Source organism: Anopheles ziemanni, chromosome 2 (assembly GCF_943734765.1).
Source record: "Anopheles ziemanni chromosome 2, idAnoZiCoDA_A2_x.2, whole genome shotgun sequence".
In the NCBI taxonomy this organism is placed as follows: Eukaryota; Metazoa; Arthropoda; class Insecta; order Diptera; family Culicidae; genus Anopheles; species Anopheles ziemanni.
In genome coordinates, this window is record NC_080705.1 from 23,485,833 (window position 1) to 23,507,227 (window position 21,395).

The window sequence follows — 21,395 nt, forward strand, 5'->3', positions numbered from 1 at the left end:
TTCTTATCCGAACTTATTGTTAGAATTTGTTAAAGTAAATATTCTTCTTTTTAATTCAAGGCATTACTAAGCTTTCCTCTGGGTAATGTTTAGCAATAAATTAGTTTAATAAAACACCATATATACCATTACACGCTGAAAAATTAAAAATGAATGGTGAAGTTACGAAAAAAAGCAATGTTCCAAATACAATGGTATAAAAATTAACCATCAATAAATGGTCTATTTTAATTGCGATGGCTTTATAAAATTATTCCTTCCTTCGTACATATGGTTCGGACATCTGCCTGACGGTGGAAACCGCAACAAAAGTTTTCCGTTTTCTTCCAGGAATAAACCCGCATTTAATGCACGGTAAGTCATACAACCGCCAGGACGACATCGATCGATGCGATCGTGGGAAGGAAGAATTATCAGTTCCGGAAATGGCAGCAAGTTGCCGCAGATTGCAGGTCGATCTAATTGCAATTGCCGGCAAAATGTTCAGAAAACATGTTCCCTACGTTTCCACAGCGTGCGATGATTGAGGTTTTTTAATACCGGAATCACAATGTGTTTCTCTAAGGAATTGCATAACACAGTGCATTGCCCCTCGTTCGTTGGCTTTGAAACGCCACAAAATTGGTCGGTATTGTTGTTCGATGCAGAGTAAAAGCGCTTTTGTTCATATAAAATATGGTAGCAAAAAAGATATTGGCATACCGATATGCGGTTGCAGGATAATTTGCCTTCTAGCTACACAATAGACGATGTAACGACACAAAAGAGAAGAGCTGGAAACAGCGGCGCAAATTAAGTGCAATTAGGGCCATGCTTTGCACATCCCTTCGGACTTAGTTTCGCTGCATCCTTCTAAACTGATGCTTCGCTGGCGGGTAATCATTTTTGGTGGGAACCTAATGCTGGGTTGTGCCGTACCGCTTTGTTTTGTTTATCGCCGATGCAGAGTTCAGCGACCTTTCCAAAAAAAACTTTACATTTTTGATCTTTTTGTTAGTCTCATTGTATCGGAAAGGTGTTTTAAATATTCAGGAAAAATAATTTCACGAAATTGACCATCACCCATAATTGAAAATGTGATCGTGCGATATTTGAAACATTCGGGAAAAATTTAACTCATGTTTTCACTGGTTTCTACCGAAACTTTCATTTGATAACCCTTCGTCAATGGATGATTCTTTCGATATTTAACCAACAAATTGCTAAATGATATCATCATACACCCAACAGAACAAAAAAGGAGTACTAATCTGTACTGCGGTGAAACATATTCCTTTCCTAAAGAATCTGCGGCACGGGAATGCTAAAAATAAGCAACTCTAAACGACAAATGGGAGTGTACCAAACTTGTCACTTGACGGCTGACGGAACGGTTTAAACTTTATATCCAATTATGGGCGCGCGTGGATAAACAAGACATTCGAACGGGGCGGTTCGGTGTCTATACAATGGATGCCTGCTTCACCTATCGAACAACGCCACCCGGCGGAAATTGAATTGTTTTCCACTGGATGCGGTCGCGTTGGATGTGTGTTTGTTTTTTGTGGGAGCATTGGGGTGTGATTTTTCCTGTTTAGTTTGCGCTGCTTTGCATCGCTCGCTCGGCTTTCGGGCTTCTGTTTTGCATCGAGCAGCAGCAGGCGTGGGTTTCGAAACATGTCGTCCGGTATGCTTCAGCGTGGTGTAACGCATGTAACACCCGCGCACGTGAGACCGCAGCCGCCGATGTGCTGGATGTATTTGCATGAGATATTGCACAATCACAAGCTATCGACGCACAAATCACGACCCGAGGGGGAGGGGGAGATGGACGCGTGGGAACACGAACGGCACCTTGGCAACGGGCCCCGAACAGGGAAGCACCAGATGGAATGAAGAGCAACGCAAACAAATCGCCAGTGACTGCGTGACGAAGCCGGCGGCGGAAAGTCGATGTCCTGAATGATGTTTCCTCTGTGTACGATAAGGAATCGATGCGAGAGGATGCGAAAAGAAAACCTCTCTTCCGAACGCAGATGTGTTTGGCCGCGAGTAGTCCGCTTGTTTGTGGAGGCGAAGTCAGTGAAAGCTGAACGGGAAATATTGACTCGATTTACATCGCAGCACGTTGCCGGTGCTTGAGAGTTCGCGAGGAATCCACTGGAACTGCGGAGCATAGGAAGCTCGCCATGGCCACAACTTCCATTCGGATTGTGGCGCAAAGGTATCGTAAGATAAATTGTACGCTTGCCGTGCGTCAATTGTAGCGGTTCCATGCCTATTGCTCATTGTACGTTACTGAAGGTGTTTTCCCACAGAGATTTTCCTGCCAAGTGTTGCAAACGGAATTAAATTTACCTGGAACGTTTGTTACGAATAAAGAAGTTTGTAGCTCTTGTATAATAATGACATTATAATATGATGGCAATAAATAGTCTAATTGTTAATTTAAGTAATATTATCCCTAACAATAGATTAAATGTATGAATAAAAATACATATACGTGAAAGATTCTAACAACATGAATTTAGTAGCAGCTCTTATGGGCCTAAAGAATTAACCAAAAACTGGAACTGGATTCTTCAAAGAATTAACCAAAAACTAGAACTGGATTGATAAAGTTGTTGCTGTCCTAAACAAAATTTAGTTGCCTAATACTTTGAGAAACAAAATAGGTACTTCTGTTGAAGTGGTTTATCCCACTACTGGTTGAAGAAATAGAAGTGTACATCATTTTCTCTAAGTTCTTTAATTTTGCTCTCATGAAAAACACTCGCGACGAAGTTTTCCAACCAATTGAATGTTTCCAAACCCAAACACTGGTAACAATTGTTCAGTTGTGAATTCTTTCCGAAAGTATTCACGAAAACTTATCGGATTCCTCGGACCGGTGACTACAGGGAAATGATCTCACCGAGTGCAGAAACCGACCCACCGGCTACTCTACAAACTCGTGCGGTAAAGTTCAAACAACCCTTCGGTACGCCGAAGTGTTATTGGAAATTCTTCAAATTTCCACCGACGTCGTGCCGGCGCGTGACGCTGCAGTTCGCGTGGAAAAGAGCATCACGGTACGTACTACGAAGCACCGTGGAACAACAAGGCAACGGCAGCCAATCTCACTTCCGCAACCAGACACACTTCCGAAAAATTCCATTCCCATGGGGAATTCCCTTTGCGGGGGTCGCCACCATCCCCGGTCGCCAGAGATACCCCGCGGGAGGAATCCCCGAAAACATAAACTAACGTCCACAGCAAGTCAGAACCGATGTGGTACGGGCTCGGAAGCAATATCCGGGGAGCCGGAAGTGTAGCGCCGTTGGGTTTGATCGACTCCCAGGACCGAGTCCGAGCGTTCCGAAGGGTGTGAGATTTGTTGCTTATCGCGTCCGGAAGCGGTACGATCGAGCTTGGCTGACGAATGGGAACATCGCCCCGTGAACGGAAGTGGGAACGGTTTTTCAATTACAGCTAGTGTATTGATCTTTGGTGGGCCCGGGGTTGATCTATATTTGCCATCTTTCGGACACGGTGCCGTGAAACAGCGAAATGATAAATGTGCTGCTTGCGCACACTAACGGTATGAGTCCCAATTTGTGAAAGGTTTTCGATCAATAATGTGACAAATATCTATAAAATGGATCATTCATGTGGTTGAAGCTTTTGATAGCATATACCCAAATTCTTGTAACTTTCTTGTTTAGCCGTGTAAATGTGTTGTTAAATATGTATAGAAATAGTCAATAATGGTCTTTATGAGTGCTAATTTCCGTTTTAATTTTTCTCAAGGAGGTTAGAAATGTAAGCAAAATATTCAACAGAATTTTTTAAATTAGATTTTTATTCTGAGCAATACCATATGGATTTAAAACAATCTATGGTTTATCGTTACTATAATATTAATATTGCAAAAAAAAAAGATTTTGGTGTTTCAAAAAAAATTATAAACTTGGTAAACTTGTTATCATCATGCTGTTTATGAAACATTGCGAACGCTTAGGGTTTTATAGTCCACGTCTTTATTTATTGCTAGGATCTTTACAAGTATCGTTAAAATTCACTATGTTGGGCACTTAGAGTTCGTTTCATCTTACTGACTATTTTGCGGTTCACTTTGGAGAAACGGTAGAAGAAATTAAAAATACACAAACACTTACGACTAGCTTATTCCTCGAATCATGCGGTCGCAATCAGTTTGATAAGACCGTAGTCACGGTGTCACGACAGAAGAATCTTTTCACTCACGCTTTATCACTGTTCAATTTGTCTGTTTTCTTTCCTCGGGCGAAGAGCTCAAACGTAGGCTAGATCGAGGAATCGTCCATCCAGTGAGTCGTCGCCGTCTCGCAGGAGCAACAGCTGACCGCAGGACGAACCGTCGGTCGCCGTCGTATGGCCGTTGCTGCTGTTGGTGCTGGTGTTGTTGTTGGTGTCGTTGGAGCCGCCCGACGGTGACTCGGTGAGGCTGTCGAACAGGCTGTAGGTGGTAGCGTCGGCGCCCCGTTCCAGCAGGTCACTTAGCGCACTGATGTACGTCTGCGCCATCTGCAGCGTCTCGAACTTGGACAGCCGATGGTCGGGACCGAGCGAGGGCACGATTTCACGCAACCGGTCGAACGCCACGTTGAGGCTGTTCATCCGTTTCCGTTCGCGCGCGTTCGCCGCTAGGCGGCGCTTTTTCAACACAGTCGGGCTGGGCGGGGTGGTGGAGCCGTTGGTGGAGGTGTTGCACACACTTGACTCCCTTTTGCGCCCCTTGTGCAGGGACGACGAGGATCGGCGCGATTTCGCCATCATCCTCCGATTGGTGGACGTTCCATTGGCGGATTCGGACTCTCGCACGATCGTCGGAGTTGACTGAGTCGCCTTTTGCGGACCAGATGTCACCGGATCCGGTGGAGTAGTTGCGTGATACAGCGCTAGACTGGTTTCGGTGGACTCGAGCGGTACGAACGATTCCGTCCCATCGAACAGGACATCCGGGTATCCAAGTGTGTGGTAGCTGTGGTTAAGCTCCGGACCGGAAAAGGAAGGGCTCGTGCCCGCGGACGAGGCGGTGTAGCTGCTCCGGCAGAGGGAAGTGTCGGGCGTTGGGTAGTGAGAACCGTACCCGACACCACCCATCGGTACTCCCATCGGTGCGTACGAACTCAGCCGATCGATGCCCATCATGGTGAACTGCTCCATTGCACGTCGCGCCGCCGGTTCGCGATCTTCTTCCGGATTTCTCAAGCTTCACTGTCCCAACTCGCAACACTCCACTCCGCAGAAGGCTTCTGTTTATTTGATCTGCACCGATCGAGCGTCCTGCGCGTACTGCGACGGTATGTTGACCTATCGTGCGCCGTTTGCTCCTGTTTCGCTCCTTTCTCTCTCCCCTGAAGCCAAGGATCGTCGGGATCGTTGGTGGACCCTTCCTTCCGCTAGTGGAGGGCATTTCCCGATCCTGAACATCGCTCGCGGGTAACTGCCTCAACCCCTAGCACACAACCCTGCTCGTGTACGAACAAGCAACCCCCGAAAAGGGGCGCAACGATACACCGTTGCCCTCGCACGTGCCCTCACTCGAGGGGGAACAAAGCCGATGGCTTGAAAGAGGGACGAAAAGGTCAATAAAAAAATTAATGCTGCTCCAATTGGTTCAAGTTCAAAGACTCCCGCAGCGAAGTAGCGAAACACTTCGAACGCTACGAAAGGAGCTTCTTTCTTAGGTTCCACTTGAACGGCGTAACGGGGTGCTAAATCTGAATACTAGAACTTTAAATAACGGCAATCCAGATGGTAGATATTTGTTTACTTTTATTTGACCACAGCCGTGCATTTGTTATTTCGTTCTGTTGCATCTTTTGTATATTGTGTGTAATTTTGATATGGCTTTATATGGACAAGTGAGCAAAATAAACAACTCAGTCCGTTTGGACATTATTCGAAACAATCTTTAAAATTATTTAATCGTTATAAACTATAATAAGTACAAATTCAAAATAAATTTCATGTCGTAATTCATAACAAATATTTAGAATGAAATTTGGAAGTAAAATATAAAATAAATAGCAAAAAAATGTTAAAACCAAAACTTGGTATGATTGGTTTGCATGATTTCTGCAAATCACTACAGCCAATGAAAGTGAAGAAATATGGAAGATTATAAGCAACAACTATCTGTACTTATTAATTTTTTTTCTTAGTCTGAATAGTTTATGAAACTTTGAATGAATCTTTTTATCAACATAAAAGTCTAATCTGTGTTATTTAATCCACTTTTTCTTCATTTGTTTAATTTGTTTTAGTTTTAGTTTAGTTTAGTTTAGTATAGATTCTCGATCTTCACAATACGTTTCAACGTGAGTTCAAAAGTCCCAGGCACAAATATTTATTCTGAGAAAAGTATGTCCTGGACGTCTCATAGAAGAACATTTCAATTCACAAACAAACTTTAGAAGTCTGATAAGTTAAAAAAAACCCTGCCATCAATGAACCAAAGCACTAATTCTTGTCTCTATTTTGCCAACATTTCCACAGTCGGTCATCGTTTCAATGAGAAATGATAACGCGTCACTGGCAGTCAGAAGTGAAGGACGACTCAAGACAAGACACCAACAGAAATGTTTGATAGATGTTCGCACTACGTTTACCGTCACTTCAGGACAACCGTTCCTTTTCCTTCCTCATAAGAAGTAAAGACAACATTTGGAGGGGAAACGCGCTTCGGTGGAATCATTTTCTGTTTTCTGAGGCGAATCAAATGGACAAGTTTCCTTTAGAGTAGTAGAGAACAGCTGGAGGCAAAGCAAACAAAGGACAAATGTTTAATCCGGGCGTTGGTGGTGATTTCCGATAGGTCGGTTGTTGACATCGAGTTAACATGAAGTAGGAACGGCTTCGCTGGGCGGCGTGTTTGCACCCTGAGGATGCTGAAAATTTTTAACTCAAGTGGAAAATCTATGATGCGTAGTACAGGGAAGAAATACCAATGTTTATTGTATTTTAAAACTATCTTTTGATAATGCTCGTGGTTTCTTAAGTCCTTAAGTTTGCAATACTTTAAGTATGTTAAGTATGTAATATTTATTTAAAGTTTAAAATGGCTAAGAAAAATATTTACGCATGGTAATGTTATAATAAAATGTGTAAAAGAACAGATTATTCACTCAAATAAAAATTGACCAGCTCTTTCTCGTGGACCTTAAACAACCAAACTTAATATATTATATTACAGCGAAAAAACTCTATCGCACTTTCCCATGGCATCGCTAAACTGAATCATTCATTTTGATTGGGATCTCCTTGATGCTGATGAAAATATTATCATGCCATGACAGGACGAATGGTACTTATTTATGTTTCCTTCCGTGATTTATCCAAGTCATACTGGACTTAATCATTGCTTTGCTAATTTAATGCATTCCGAGGTAGTACAAGGAAACGACCTGCGTAGTGGCGAGTTTTGATGATAAAAGGATAGGACGAAAGTGTGTGCATTGGGAGGCAAAAATTGTTGCATTAAACACTTCCTCGTACGAGCGGGTCCGGTAGCTCATACATAATAAATTCATAATAATATTAATGAACCTCCACCTCGAAGGAATCAACGAACGATTCGTCCAACAAACGAACCAGCGTTAGAGGGCTCTTTTCACCTTTTTTTCCTGTTCTCCGTCGCTTCTCTTCAACGCTTCCAATCACTCAAAACGATCAAAGAAAAACACGGAATCCCTAAGACTCGCAAGGAGCAACGTGAAAGCGAGTACGGAAGTGTTTCGCCCCGGCAAACAACGGAACGGATCCAAGTGCACGAGATCTTTCACGCGTCTTTCGTCCTCTTTACCGAAGCTTTTTTGCGTCCGAGTGCCTTTTCTTCTGTCCACGTCCGCGTGGTCAACCAAGCGCTTCCGGGTTGGTAAGGACTCCTTGGTGAGGGTCAAGGAAGCACCACAAAACTTCGCGCCTTGCTCGTAGGAATTCCTTCGGAACCGAAACATCTGTCGTCGTTACTTTCTGTTGTGTTTTTATTTTCTTTTGCTTTCCCAATGCACCCCTGGCAAGGGGGTTAGTTTTCTTACAATTTGTATCGCGGGAGTAAGAAAAGAAAAACGAGCCGAATGTAGCACGCGCTTGGGGTGAAAAGAGTGTAGAAAGTTTTCAAATCGTTGGGCCCGTGCGCCACGTGCCGGAGTGTGCCGTTGGGGGTCGTAGGTGTTAACGTGGAACCTGCGGAGACCGAGGGTCAGAAAAACGAAAGAGAAAAGGCGAAGCTTTTCCCTGCCAGGATTGCCGGTTCAATTGATCGTGCGATCGAATAAATTTGCACTGACCGGCAAGGATCTGGCTTGTCGTTTTCGCTCTCAGTTAACGAGTTAATGGAGAAGTTTTCTCTTTGTGTTCGGTTCAGATGTTTCTTACAAAGTTATTTATTTGTTTTGTTGCGTTTTCCCGGCCCTTATATCTTTATAAAAAGTTATCGTTGATGTCATGAAATAAAAGAACGTTTTAAATAGCCGGTTCACGTCACAAATATACAAACGGGGGTTAAAACATAAACAACGTTTGATAAAGGTAATAATTATTGTAGACTTGGTAGAATTTATAATATCCCCTTTTTGGTAGTCACCAAACCTTTTGTACAAAAGAGCGAATTTCGTTTGTGATTCTTGATGCTCGGAGTAAGAATAACTCACACAGTTGCTTTTTTTCATTCTTTCAAACTGATAAACTTATAAACTTAGAACGTAAGAATTGTTTCTAACAACACCTCAAATGTCATGTGAATATTGAAAAACAATATTATTTCAGTGTATTTCTTCTATAATACCGTTGTCCTTTAGACTGTCCAGTTGAAAAGTTATATTTTTGTTACTTTTCTTACTTATTTTTTCTTAAATTTGAAACATTTCTCGGTTCCATTGGTATTTCTTTGACTTTGCACAACTAATTTGATTGAAATGTTATTGAATTAAAATTAAATTAACGTTCTTTTACTTTTATTCTGAATCGTGTGCCATTTTTTTAAAAGGATTTTCGATTATTCAGTTGACCTTTTTGGCTAGAAATCCTCCACCAAAAAGGGATACCCTCGGTAAGAGAATAAAATGGATAATGCTCTACAGGGCCTATCGCATTTCATTCCGTGTGCTCAGTGTCCCATTAAAAGCTGATTGATCAACAATGACTGGCGGATTTCCCACTCAGCCCATCGACGGTATGGTTAATCCACGCACTGAACCTGCTTACCGCTCCCATTGAAGTGGCGGTTCGCAGGAGGATCGCTCGAACAAGAGCACAAAAAAGGGTGCCAACTTTCATCCCCTTGACTGTTTCACTGTTGACATTCCCCGTCGATGGACGCGTCCCGCGACCGATCGATTTCGACCAGAGGCCAAGGATTAACCATGTTATTACGAGTGTTATTGGCTTGTTTACATTCGCCACGGTGATTCGAGTGGCATCGCTGGCGTGAGGATGCGCAGGAAAGGCTTCGACTCGGGATTGGTTAACTGACTGACGGAATTCGTGCTTCCATCGCCATCTGTGAGCACAAGTTCCTGGTCCTGGCGCATCGACGTGCTGGATCATAAATTTTCAATTTTTATGACAGCAAATTCAATTATCGACGACAGTTTTACAATCAATCAATACCTGCTTGGGAGGAGGATCGCCAGCCCTGGTGCTGGTCATCATCCGGGTTGTTTTCGGATCGCAGTTTGATGACAGGTAATGAACCGTATCAAACAGCCGGTTCGGAAGCACCGAACCCTGTTTTAATAGGGTGCCCGAATGGACCGCTTCTCGAGCTTTCTCCCTTGCGAACGCGTGCCATGGCACTCGAAACAGGGGGAAAACGGCCAGTAAACTTACCTTACCGTTAGTGAACCCTATGATTTTTGGGATTCCCTGACCTGACTTTTCCGCACAACAACTGGCAGCACCCTGCCACGATCACGCGCTCGAGTGTTTGAAAGTCGGCAAACCAAGCGTTGACCAACTGTTGTCCATATATATCCCTGCGCATCACGACCCGACTGGAGGAGCATCCTCGTCGTCCCTAGGTCGTAATTAAAGCACTTTTATTCCTTCGTCCTTTTGCGCCCTCGATGGATGTGGCCCTCGACTGCACTCCTACTCTCGGATGGCATTTCGTTCCGCTCCAGTGATGAGGATATGCGATGCCGCATACTGCACCATCAACCATAACGATCGCGATCGGCTCGAGCGGGATGCACCCTCGAACGGGGAGGATCCTTTTTTCCCCGTTCGCCGCGTTGGATTGTCGTTAGTCGGGCACGAGGGACGATCTTACTTTTATTCAATGCTTCTAAGGCTCGAAGGTAAGCCCCCGGAAAGCGGACGAATTAGTTCAAGGCGAATGTGAAGTCCAAATGGGGCTTCAATTAAGAAAAATGTCTAAAGACGCCAGCTGCGACTGTGTCTTACCCGGTGTGCAATATTTGGACAGTTGAATATTCATAGCTGCAGTGGAGTGTTCAGACAAGGTCCAGTAAACTTTCCCGGTAAATGTACAATATGATTCTTCACTGGTATTTCAACGGTTTATGGAACAGACATATTTTGAAAACAATCGATATTTACTTTGGGATGTATTAGGGTGTTGAATAAAGTTAGATGCACAATTTGTATTTTACGCAAATAGGAAATCATGCAGCAAAAATTTTAAAACAATTTTTCCAATTTTGTTGGAATTGTTTAAAACATAAGTATTTAATTCTGACTGAATACATCAACGCCTTTATTTTGCATTATGAATTAATGTCAGTATATTGTGCATAGACTCTGTACTAGTTTAGAAGTAATGTAGACATAGATCGGTAAAACCACATTCTCCAACACGCAAGAGAAATGGTAAATAAGAAATGTTTCAATTTGATGTCTGAGTAAAGGAAATCCGTAAAGAAGAAATATCCGGTTTACCACAGACTTTGTAGCTCAACAGCAATATATGAAGGAGTCAAATCCGATCAAATGTATGCACTTCGACAGCAAGACAATGTAAATTCGATTCCCGTTCGATTGTATCGGTCGTCGGCCGCTGCTTCCAAGTTTACCATAAACGATCAATTTAAACAAAAATCAAACTCGTTGTCACTGTCAAGTGCGATTTTTCGGGGAAAAGTGAAAATTAAATGTGATAAACCATCAACCATCTGCCCACACGCGATTTCGCCGTATATCCCGGGACGCGTCCTTTTGGGGGCTGCCGATGTTGGTTCGAACCGAAATTCATGAATAATTGAACTTGTAACATTCGCCACGATTACACGCGAAGGACGGCGGGTGTGATTGAATCAGCGAGAATATTCAACCCGTCGAAGCGTAACCTTCAATGTTACAATGTTCAATGTTGAGCATCTTTAAAGGAATGGGAATGTTGTACATTTGCCTAATCCTACTTGAACGAAACGCAACAGCGGTTCGATTGGGAATGGAATCTGGAAAGCGGATAAGTAAAGGAAAATGTGCCCCTGTACAAATAAATAGTTGATGAGCACTTCGTAACTGTAAATTTTCAGAATTATGTGAGTTTTCTTATAATTATCATACTTCTGAAATGGAAACTATACCACAGGAAAATAAAGAAACTAAAATGTTGAGGAATAAAAAATTATCCAATATTTACAAAAAGATATACACCGTTTTGCTATCGAGATTTGAACTTAAATAAGATAAAAATTGAACTACAAACGTTCGAGACAAATACATGGAACGAAACTTTGTTTTATTGCCGACCGAAGCAGTAAATTAACCAGATCGAATTGCACGATAAACAAGGGGCTGCCCGTTTTATCCTTTCAAATCGTGAGGACACGGTGCAACGGGGTCAAGTCACCGGCCGGGAACGACGCTTGATCCGCTGCCCGATCGCACTTCTCCACCCCATCCGGTTTTGGAACCATCCGTCTGGAACGGAAGGGGGAATTGAGGATCCAGCTCGAGCCAACCCCTCCAGGAGGAAGCCTTCCTCGTACGCTCGCGTGCCACCGTTCGGTTAGGGTCAGTTTGGCACGTGTGTTTACCGACTGATCAACGGAGTAGAAAAACACGTAGTGGAGTCCACAACTGAATGGAAGTAAATTACGGTATTCGAAAGCAAGAAATGTATACATTTCTATACACATGTACAGAAGTGGCAAAAAGGACGCGTAGATTTTTCTTCATTCCAAGATTTCCTGGATTATAAAGAAAATGTATATAAACACACAAATATTGATGTTTAACTGAGTTTGATCGTTTGGTATTGTTTAAATTATACACGCTCTTAGCTACTGTCCTTTTTCGAATACTACTAAAAAAGTATACATGAAAAAACTTTCTTCACGAGATTTTTATCTTTTTATCAGTTTCATATCTAATATTGTATGTATATACAGGAGGTTCTTTACAGTAAGAAGAGACATATTAATTAAAAACTGAAACTAAACATTTAAAAACTAAAAATTTTAAACAGAAAAGTTTGACAATTTTCATATCATATATTTTCATGTAATCTTTGAAGCACCAAATATGCCTTTAAAATTACTATAAATCCTTCCAACAAAAATTTCTAAGCACTGAGTATTTTTTGTTATTCAAAACGACAAACTTGATGTGAGAAAACAAAATCACTGGTCAATTATTTGGATAAATATTAAAATTGCCGGTTGTAAAACATCACCAGAGCGCGGAATCGAATGTGTTGATTTGCTTGTCATAATCATATGATTACGCAGCCTCCCGCCGGGTGGGCAGCCATTAGGGAAGAGAAGTTCAAATTATCGAACAATCAAAATCAACTTCGCCGGAGGTGGCGGCTGGTATTGTTTCTTTACTTTTCCTTTCCTCCGTGTTGCCTTCGCCCCGTTTCAACACGCAATGCTCAGCCGGCGGAATGCGGTTGCATGGGAAACAAATATTGGAAGATGAACCCCGGGAATGACAGCCTTCCGAACAACGTCTTCATCTGCTTTACGTATGTATTGTCGGCTTCACCGCCGACGCCGCCATCGACGATTAAGATCTTACTGAGCTTGGCCAATAGATTTTGATTAATTCACACCCGGTGCATGGTGGGACGGGTGTACGGAGGGAACCAGGGAACCGACGGACACTGGGCCACAACAAAGCAAACCGCGAACCGTGCGCACCAACACACCCGAGATGGGAGCAAATCAATAGATAAACGAAACCGATAAGCCGACCGGTCGAAAAACCGTAAGTCACCGCAAAGGGTTCCGAATTGAACGTCCAACCTGGCCACCGATGGTGATTGGGCAAGATGGGAGGAGGCGCGCGGGGCATTCCGACGATTCCGATCTTGCGCCGGCGGTCGATTTCTCACGTCGCCCTCCCGGAAGGAACGGGTTGCGCTTTTCATCGGCATCAATCAATCCGCTCTGAGGAGGCCCATTGAGGGGAGTACCGGCGGCTTTGGCACAGCCTTCGCACCGGAGATCAAAGGCGCACGGTGCGTCTTATGTGGCGTTAAATTGTTGATAGTTTCGCCAGATTATCGCTCCTAATGAACCGGTGAACAATTGGAAACATGATACCCGCTGGACCCGCCGTCCGAGCACCATTTCTGGGCTCCGGTGGAACGTGGAACGGCTTCGAACTTTTCGTGATGTTGACCATGCGATACCTCGCTTCCTTTCCTTGATCGAGTCCAAACGGAGATTATTCAAGGAAAAGTTGTAGTTAAACAATGCACCGACTTGCCATCGGACGAGAGCCACGCAGGGAGGAAGTTGTGATGGCTTCATTGAGGTGGGCTTGTCACGTTTGGGAAACTCATCTTGACCTTCGCTGGACAACGGCACGTTGTCAATCATACGGGCACGCGCTCTAAATTGGGGTTATTCAATTGGGGCCATTAACTGTAAAAAATCACTCTTTTCTACTGCTTGCCTTAGGTTTAAGATGGCACATTTGTATTGTATACCTCTAAATTCTTCACCATGAAACGAAATGTGCATCCATTCGGCTTTTACTTTTTCACAATGTTTTATATTCTTTCTGACAAACATAAAAAACGATTTACATTCAATCTTTTTGTTTAATATTTTATGATAATTGGTGAGATCAGTGAAACGTGTTAATTTCTACATGAGTATATGTTTTTCTTTTTTAAATTTGTTCGATATCCTTTACCAAATGCTTTCGTAACTTTTTCTTACAAATTGCAAGTCCCTCGATTAGTTATTACAGTGTCTCTGCATATTTACAGTTGGATGAATACGTTGACTAAGGTTTGTTTAAATAAACTAGCTCGAACCATTTCAGATAAATATTCAATGGTATTGCATTTCTACGTTTTGGATGATTATTTCGATGAATTTTCGGTGTACTAAAATGAACTGATAAAGATCGTCGTTCGTGTGAGATGATAACAGATCAAGAGAACCGTACCACATCAAACGCTTGAATACATGCACTCTCTTTCAGAGTTCCATTCCGTACGGAGACAGATCATCCGAAGGACATCGTCGAATCATTGCTTCGCCGGCAGTCACGGGAGCAACCGCGTGGAACTGTTCAGTAGTTGAACTATTTTAAGACCTACATTTTAACTATTTTGCTTATTTATTCCTACATATTCCGTATCGCACCGTTTTTCGCTGATCGGCGTATGTGTGTGTGTCTGTGACTGTGTGATAGCCGTCGTGAAGGATCCTTCGTCCAAATTGACGATTCAGTGTCGTGTAGTGCCAATCCTTGCAGGGATACTAGTTGCAGGGCTTCATTTTAATCGAAAAGGCATTTTCAACCAATTACTCATTACTCTAAGCGTAGTATTTAAAATAAACCAGCCAATTGCAGTTCAGTTGGCTTTTTAACTGGTCTAAGTGCGTGTTTGATATCAATCAGATAAAAATAAGCCTTTTTATCCCCGGTCCCGAGCCCCGCAACACGGAGACCATTGTTCGACGTCGACAGTAACCTAGAGTAACCTTTCCGTAGTACGAAATAAGCGTTTCGTAGCGTAGTTGCTTAGATACGGATCACCGTTGCCCGAACGATCGATCGCGTTGACGCGCAGCTGCCGTTGTTCCGAGCAGCTTCCTTTCCAAGCTTCTCTTGCGCTGGTAGGTGCCGCCATCGGGTGATGGGTTAATTCAAAATGGTGCTCCCGCCGACGGGTTCTTCGTTGCCATGACACCCTAGTTTGGTACACTCTGATAGAACATCCTCCATTTTTCAGTGCCAGCCCCCTTTAGCGTCCACTAGGCCCCAAACGATTCTGTAGCTGAAGGACCATGAACAACAGCATCAGCAGCAGCTTCTACGACATGCGATCCTTTCCGGAGTTTGTGACGAACTTGGCCGCGGAAAGCACCAAGATGTACAACACCAGACAGTCGTACACTGGACAGGGAGGTTATAATATGAAGTTTTATAACTACTATCAGGTAAACCACTGGTACCCAAGAGTAGGAAATAAAACTAATATTTTATTTTCTCGTATTGGGTTGTTTGGGACCGCAGCAAACGACGCCGTATGTGTCGCAAATGTATGGCAACTGCTACCCGAAGCAGCGCTACATGCCGTATCCCAACCGCAACAATGGCGGCGTCGGCGTTGGTCCTAGCAACGGCAGCGCTAGTACTTCCAATCATCAAAGCACCCATTGCCCGCTGCAGCAACAACAGCAGCAGCAGCAGCATTTACAACCATCCAGCGCAAACACGAGCAGCTACTGTCAGCAGGCTACGAACAAGTCGTTGAACTCTTCGCTTAACAGTAGCAACTATTCCGATTCCGGTCGAAACTCGACGTTCTACAGCAGCAACAACAGTGGCTGCAGCAGCCCACACCACAGCAGCTACTCCACTGACAGTGCGGGCACGGCGAGCACCGGTGCACTTGGGGGAATCGCGAACATCAGCGGAACGGCCGGTTCCGGATCCAGTTCGAGTGCTTCGGTGTCACCAAACATGCCAGCACCGGCCAGTCAGTCACAGGGTCCGACGCAGTCCCAGCCAGGAACGGCTGGATCGGCTGAGCCCGAGCAGAAGGAGATGGTGGTGCTGCAGATCAGCAATCTCGATGCATCCATCGATGAGCACAAGATGCATCAGTTTCTGCTGTGCCAGCTGAAACCGATCACACCGGTTATATCCCTGACCATCGAGAGTCCTTCGCTGGCGAAGGTAAAGGTACCATCGGCACAGGTGAGTTTCAAACACACCCAGTTTGGTCATGTTTGGTTTATCGATATATTTTTTCCCTTTCGTTTCACTTAGTGCGCAAAACAAGTTGTGGCCAATCTGCATCGCAAGAAAGTGGGCCACAAGCGCATGGTCGTCTCGTACATCAAGGATCCATCGTCGGCTGAATCGTCCGCACTGCGCTGCCAGGTGGCAGGGTTGCTAAAGGACGTTCCCTTCTACAGCCTGCCGATTAACCGGTTCCGGGAGCTTTTTCAGTCGCGCTTCAAGTCCTCCATAAGCGTGCTGGATCTGTATCGCATGCAGGACGTCTGTACAATCACGCTCGATAAAAATGACGAGAAGTACATCGCACTCCAGCCGGACCTAATTGATACGCTCAAGAACAGTTCATTGGTCGAGACGTCTCAGCACAGCGTCCCATACTGTATGTATCACTTTCAGCAGGAAAAGGAAAAGGGTTGGGCGGAGCAGGAAATAGAACCACTGCCAAGCGTGATGATGAGCATTAATCAGCTTCAGTCGCTAGTCTATTCGCTGTTGAAATCGCACAAGAATGACATCCCGGTCGCGAGCGTGCTGTACTGCATCGAGCACGAGCTTCAAATAAAAATAATCCCAAATGATAATGGGGTGCCACTGGAGCATCTGCTGTGCTGCATTCGGGGTGTGCAGATTGCGAATAACAGTTATGGCATAAAAGTCCTATCGTGGATGGACCACGAGCAGAATTCCACTAAGGATAACGATGGTAAGAGGAAAAAGAATGTGCTTAGGCGTTCGAGATGGATAAATATATTTTGAACCAAAGTGTATGTTGTTTTAAATCGCCAAAACAAATTTTTCTTGACAGTTTAAATTCAATTATTGAAATATAAATGTTATATGCTTTACTAAAATGTAATTCATTTATTTATTTTTCTGTCGTTTACAGATGCTTGGGCAGTTAACCTTCGATACATGCCCAAGAGCCCCTCGAACGAATTCCTACAGCAAATCTCGCGTGAAGTCGTCGAGCTGATCAAGATGTCGCCCAAGTCGACGATGAAGTTCACCCGTTTCATTCCGGCGTACCACAATCACTTTGGCAAGCAGTGCCGAGTTGCCGACTATGGCTACACCAGGCTGATCGAGCTGTTCGAGGCGCTAGCGCCGGTCGTTCAGGTGATGGGCGACGGTGAGAATCGTCATATCACCCTGACGCATCGTACCCAGATTCGTCGTTTCACGAACGACCTGCTGAAGATCCTGCGCAGCCGGGCAAACAAGTCGATCCTGCTGTCCCAGCTGCCGATGGTGTTCTCCCAGGCACAGAATCGGCTATTCGACGTGACGGACTATGGCGTTTGCGACATCTTCGACATTGTCGATGGGCTCGTGTACAGCAACTCCATCACGACGAAGGTGTACAACGAGAACGACGTACTGATCTCGATCGTAAAGCGCAAGCAGACCACGCTCGAGCTGGAAAAGACGTGCACGTTCGCCGGCGAAGTGGTGGAGCTGTTCCGCAAGTCACCACAGTTTTCGATTCTGTTCAAGAAGTTTGTCCGCTCGTACCACTACCACTTCGGGTATCAGTGTCGGTTGAGCGATTACGGGTTGCTGAAGCTTGCTGATCTGCTGGAGGCTATAACTGGAATCGTTGAGGTACGTTCGCAGGTCCGTCAAGTGCATATGTGCTATATTTAATCCACTCAAAATATACCTTTCCAGACAGAGCAAAGTAACGACGAGGATCGCAAGATCTATCTCAACTACCAAGTCGCATTGCGCATCTTCGCCGAGCAAGTGCAGGAGATTATCAAGCACTGCACGGGCAGCCCGAAGACGATCATGCGGCTAAGTGAGATCCTGAATTTCCACAAGAACAAGTTCGGCTATCAACTGCAACCGAGCTGTTTCGGCTGCAGCAACATGTATGACGCCATTAAGGCACTACCGTTCACGGAGGTGCTTGAATCCAACGGCGAGTACATGGTGGTTTCGCACCTAGAAGATCCAATTTTCCGCATGCAGACGTACGCGGCCTGTGCTATCCTGATCGAGTCGCAAAAGGACCATCTAAGCGTGGTAGAGCTGGTGCGTGCATACGAGCTACGTTTCAAGGACTTTCTGACTGAGACACATATTTTCAACATGAAGCACGCATTACTGGTAGGTTACGGGTAAAATCCCTCATTCCTGCGCCACGCGCGATATTTCCTTCTGTCTGCAACCGTTTTCTTAAATTAACATTCGTTGAGCAGCATACTGTCGGGAGCTCTCAGGCCGCTTCGGACGTCAACTTATTTTCGATCGACGCATCGTTTAGTGCATCGATTAATGCATTTTATGTCACAACTTATCACGCACTCGGACATTTGCTTTTGTTTGCGTCTTTTGCAGATGGAGATGGATAAGGGTTTACAGACGGTGACATTGACGCCGTTGATGAAGTTTGTCGTGCGCATGGTGCAAGTGGTCAAACATCGCACGCCGATCAACGTGCACGACCTGAAGCTGGCTTTGAACGTGTCGGTGGGAACGTGCTTCGAATTTGGTAAGTTGATCATACGGAAAGCACTGCATATCGTACCGTTTGAGAGCGGAGTTTTGTTGGCTTCAAAATCAAGCGTGTCATAAATTAGAAGCTTTTGTGCATGGGAATGCTTTGGGTACCGTAATCTGCAAATGCAATTCTTGATTACTATCTTGATCCTTTGTTCACTTTTTACCTTCTATGTATAACAAACAAAAATTCCAGGTTTTCCAAGCGTATCCTCCGTGCTTAACTACTTTGCGGATGTTTTCGTATCAACCAACTCGTCTTTCATTCACGAACGAAGTGACATCGAACTGAACCGTGACTGCATTTGTAAGTTTTATGTTACTGAATCACCTTCATTCACGGGGTGTGACTCTATTGGTTTATGAGTTTTCCTGGTTTTTGGTTTTCGACACAGTACCGAAGGTATGTTTCACCAGTGAAGAACGTTCTTCGTTGGGTTGTTCAACGCTGGGATCTTCTAACGCTGCACCAATCGTCAAGTATTCTCCCCTGGACGCTTCACGCTGCCGTCCACCGACTGCTTTTGCCAGTTCTGGGCTGGCCGACAAAAAACCGACTGCACGTTCCTCGGGCAACTTGTGCCTTTCCCAGCAAGGACCAACACCAACGCACGGATTCAACCTTCCCTTTAAACAAATGCAGCCACAGCCCCTACAGCAGCCCCAGCAGCAACACCAACAGCAGCAACAGGTTCCTCTTCAGATGCAACGCCAAACCCATCCGGGTTTTCAACCGATGCTGCCACTTCAGCCATCGCAGCAGCTTAACCACCTTAGCCAACCTCCGATGAATCCGTACTTCCCCAACAACACTAATCGACCGCTTAACGCCTCCTATTCCAACGGATACGGGGGTAATGGCAATGTAAGTAACACCGCAGCGATGCTGGGAAACTCTTCTATGCTGTCCAGTCTACTCGGAGCAGCTCCGTCGATGGAAATGAGCAGCTCGATGGCGGAGTTTAATCGGGGCAAGGAGAACATCTATCCACCGGCGAACGGCTCGAGCGGAGCACAATCGAACTACAGATCGAAAATGGCCGCGGAACAAATGGCAAATGCATTCCAAACCCAGTGCACACTGCGATCTATCGGAACCGGAGACACACCGCAGCAGCCATCGATGCCGCCGCAGGCTCAAGGGCAAGAAACGGGTAGTCAGCAGATGTCCGGGAATCGGAGCGCCTTGTTGCAGTCCTGGAAGAGTACAAACAGTCTGATGAGCCACTCCAGCACAGCGGATCCGATACTGACCCTGCTGTCAAAGTACAGCGAGCCACCGAAGCCGGATACCCCACCAGGAATGGTAAGCTATTGAATTGCAAAACTTTTTTATTTGCGTTTCAAAATTCCTAGTTTGATACAAAAAACCATTACCCATATTCCACTTCCATCAGAATCTTCCATGCTGGCTGGATCCTACCTGGAACGACACAGAATCACTCATAGGTCGTTCGCTGTATTCCGATTCGGAAGTGACTGTAAGTTACACCGATAAATTACACCAAACAATCGTTCCCTAACGGTGTATCTAACTTTTCACAGCTCAACATTCCGATTCCTGAGTTGAAAACGTGCAGCAATCTACCTCCACTCGATACGCCGCATATTCTGCTGTCGGAGAAACTATCTTGTTTTACATTCGACCAAGATAAGTAAAAGGTAAGGAGGGCAACCAGTTGAACAGTTTTGTTCCCTCCACTGTATCGCATCAAAAGACTAGAAGTGCATATTACCGCGATCGGTCCTTAAAGCCATTTAATCAACTTGTAAGCTAAAGGAATAATCTCAAGTAAGGACATCGTTACCCGAATCGATCCGATGAGCGGATAGCCATAATACGGCTCATAAGGACACACCACGGAGAACGTAAACGAACTGCCTGTAGAAAAGCTCCCTATAGGCCCGGGGTGGTATTCTCCTAGCATCAGCCACAGTAAACATTCTTCCTGTGATGGAACAGTCTGTCACAACCCAAAAGGTACCTTTCACCCCTTCAAGGGTTCGATTTATGTTAGGTTTAAATTGATCATTGTTTCTGCTTAATAGTTAGCGTGAACAGATAATTCGGTAATATTTATCTAAAGCAGAAGGAAAAGGGAGAGCGAACACATCCACGACCACTGTAACGGGAGGAAATTGAAATACTATACGGTGCTCCCGAGAGCGGACGGCGTTTTTTCTAGACTCGAAAGCGAACCATTCCCTCGATCCCCGGACGCTTTTCTGGTTAAAAGCGAACCCGTTTTCCTGGAGAGTGCAGGGATGAACCTGTGAAGCCCCCGTCCGTCACAGTCCGTGTGTTCGTCCTCCCTCCCCTTGGCGATCATGTTGCCCAAAGGGCTAAGCGAGGGTGAAGGAGAACTTTTACATTTTACACCTAACTGGTTTACTTATTGTTAATAATTATTTATTTTCCGCGCGTACCGCTGTATCGTTCGTGGGTGACTTGTTTTCTCTCTATTTTAAAACGTCGTCTCGTATAGTTGCGTCTATCGTTGTTATCGAGTGTAAGTGTGCAATGTGCAGACCGCGCGTGGGGGCCCCCACATAAATCGCGGGCCGTTGTCCCGATAGGTAGAATGTGTGATTTTCAAACAAACCTGCTCTGCGTTAGGCATCACATAGTTGTACCCATTTCTATTCGTACTGTACTGATTGCATGCATGGTAGTAGTATTGTAGGTTTAGTATTACCGCCGCACTCGT

At 44.7% G+C, this 21,395-nt stretch overlaps 2 protein-coding genes across 2 annotated transcripts; one reads left to right on the forward strand and one right to left on the reverse strand.

Annotated features, from left to right (window-relative positions):
• Nucleotides 1–4,272: 4,272 nt before the first annotated feature.
• On the reverse strand, nt 4,273–5,166 carry LOC131293214 (transcription factor ATOH1-like). The gene has a single exon (XM_058321294.1). It carries the CDS (start codon nt 5,164–5,166, stop codon nt 4,273–4,275), a length of 894 nt encoding a protein of 297 aa, XP_058177277.1.
• Nucleotides 5,167–15,188: 10,022 nt separating this feature from the next.
• LOC131293215 (meiosis regulator and mRNA stability factor 1) lies at nt 15,189–20,382 on the forward strand. Its single transcript, XM_058321295.1, has 10 exons — nt 15,189–15,377; nt 15,454–16,140; nt 16,213–16,888; nt 17,072–17,787; nt 17,854–18,294; nt 18,526–18,679; nt 18,884–18,994; nt 19,083–19,993; nt 20,085–20,168; nt 20,233–20,382. The coding sequence occupies exons 1-10, from the start codon at nt 15,225–15,227 to the stop codon at nt 20,344–20,346; spliced, it is 4,047 nt and encodes a 1,348-aa protein (XP_058177278.1). The 5' UTR covers nt 15,189–15,224; the 3' UTR covers nt 20,347–20,382.
• The last annotated feature ends 1,013 nt before the right edge of the window (nt 20,383–21,395 follow it).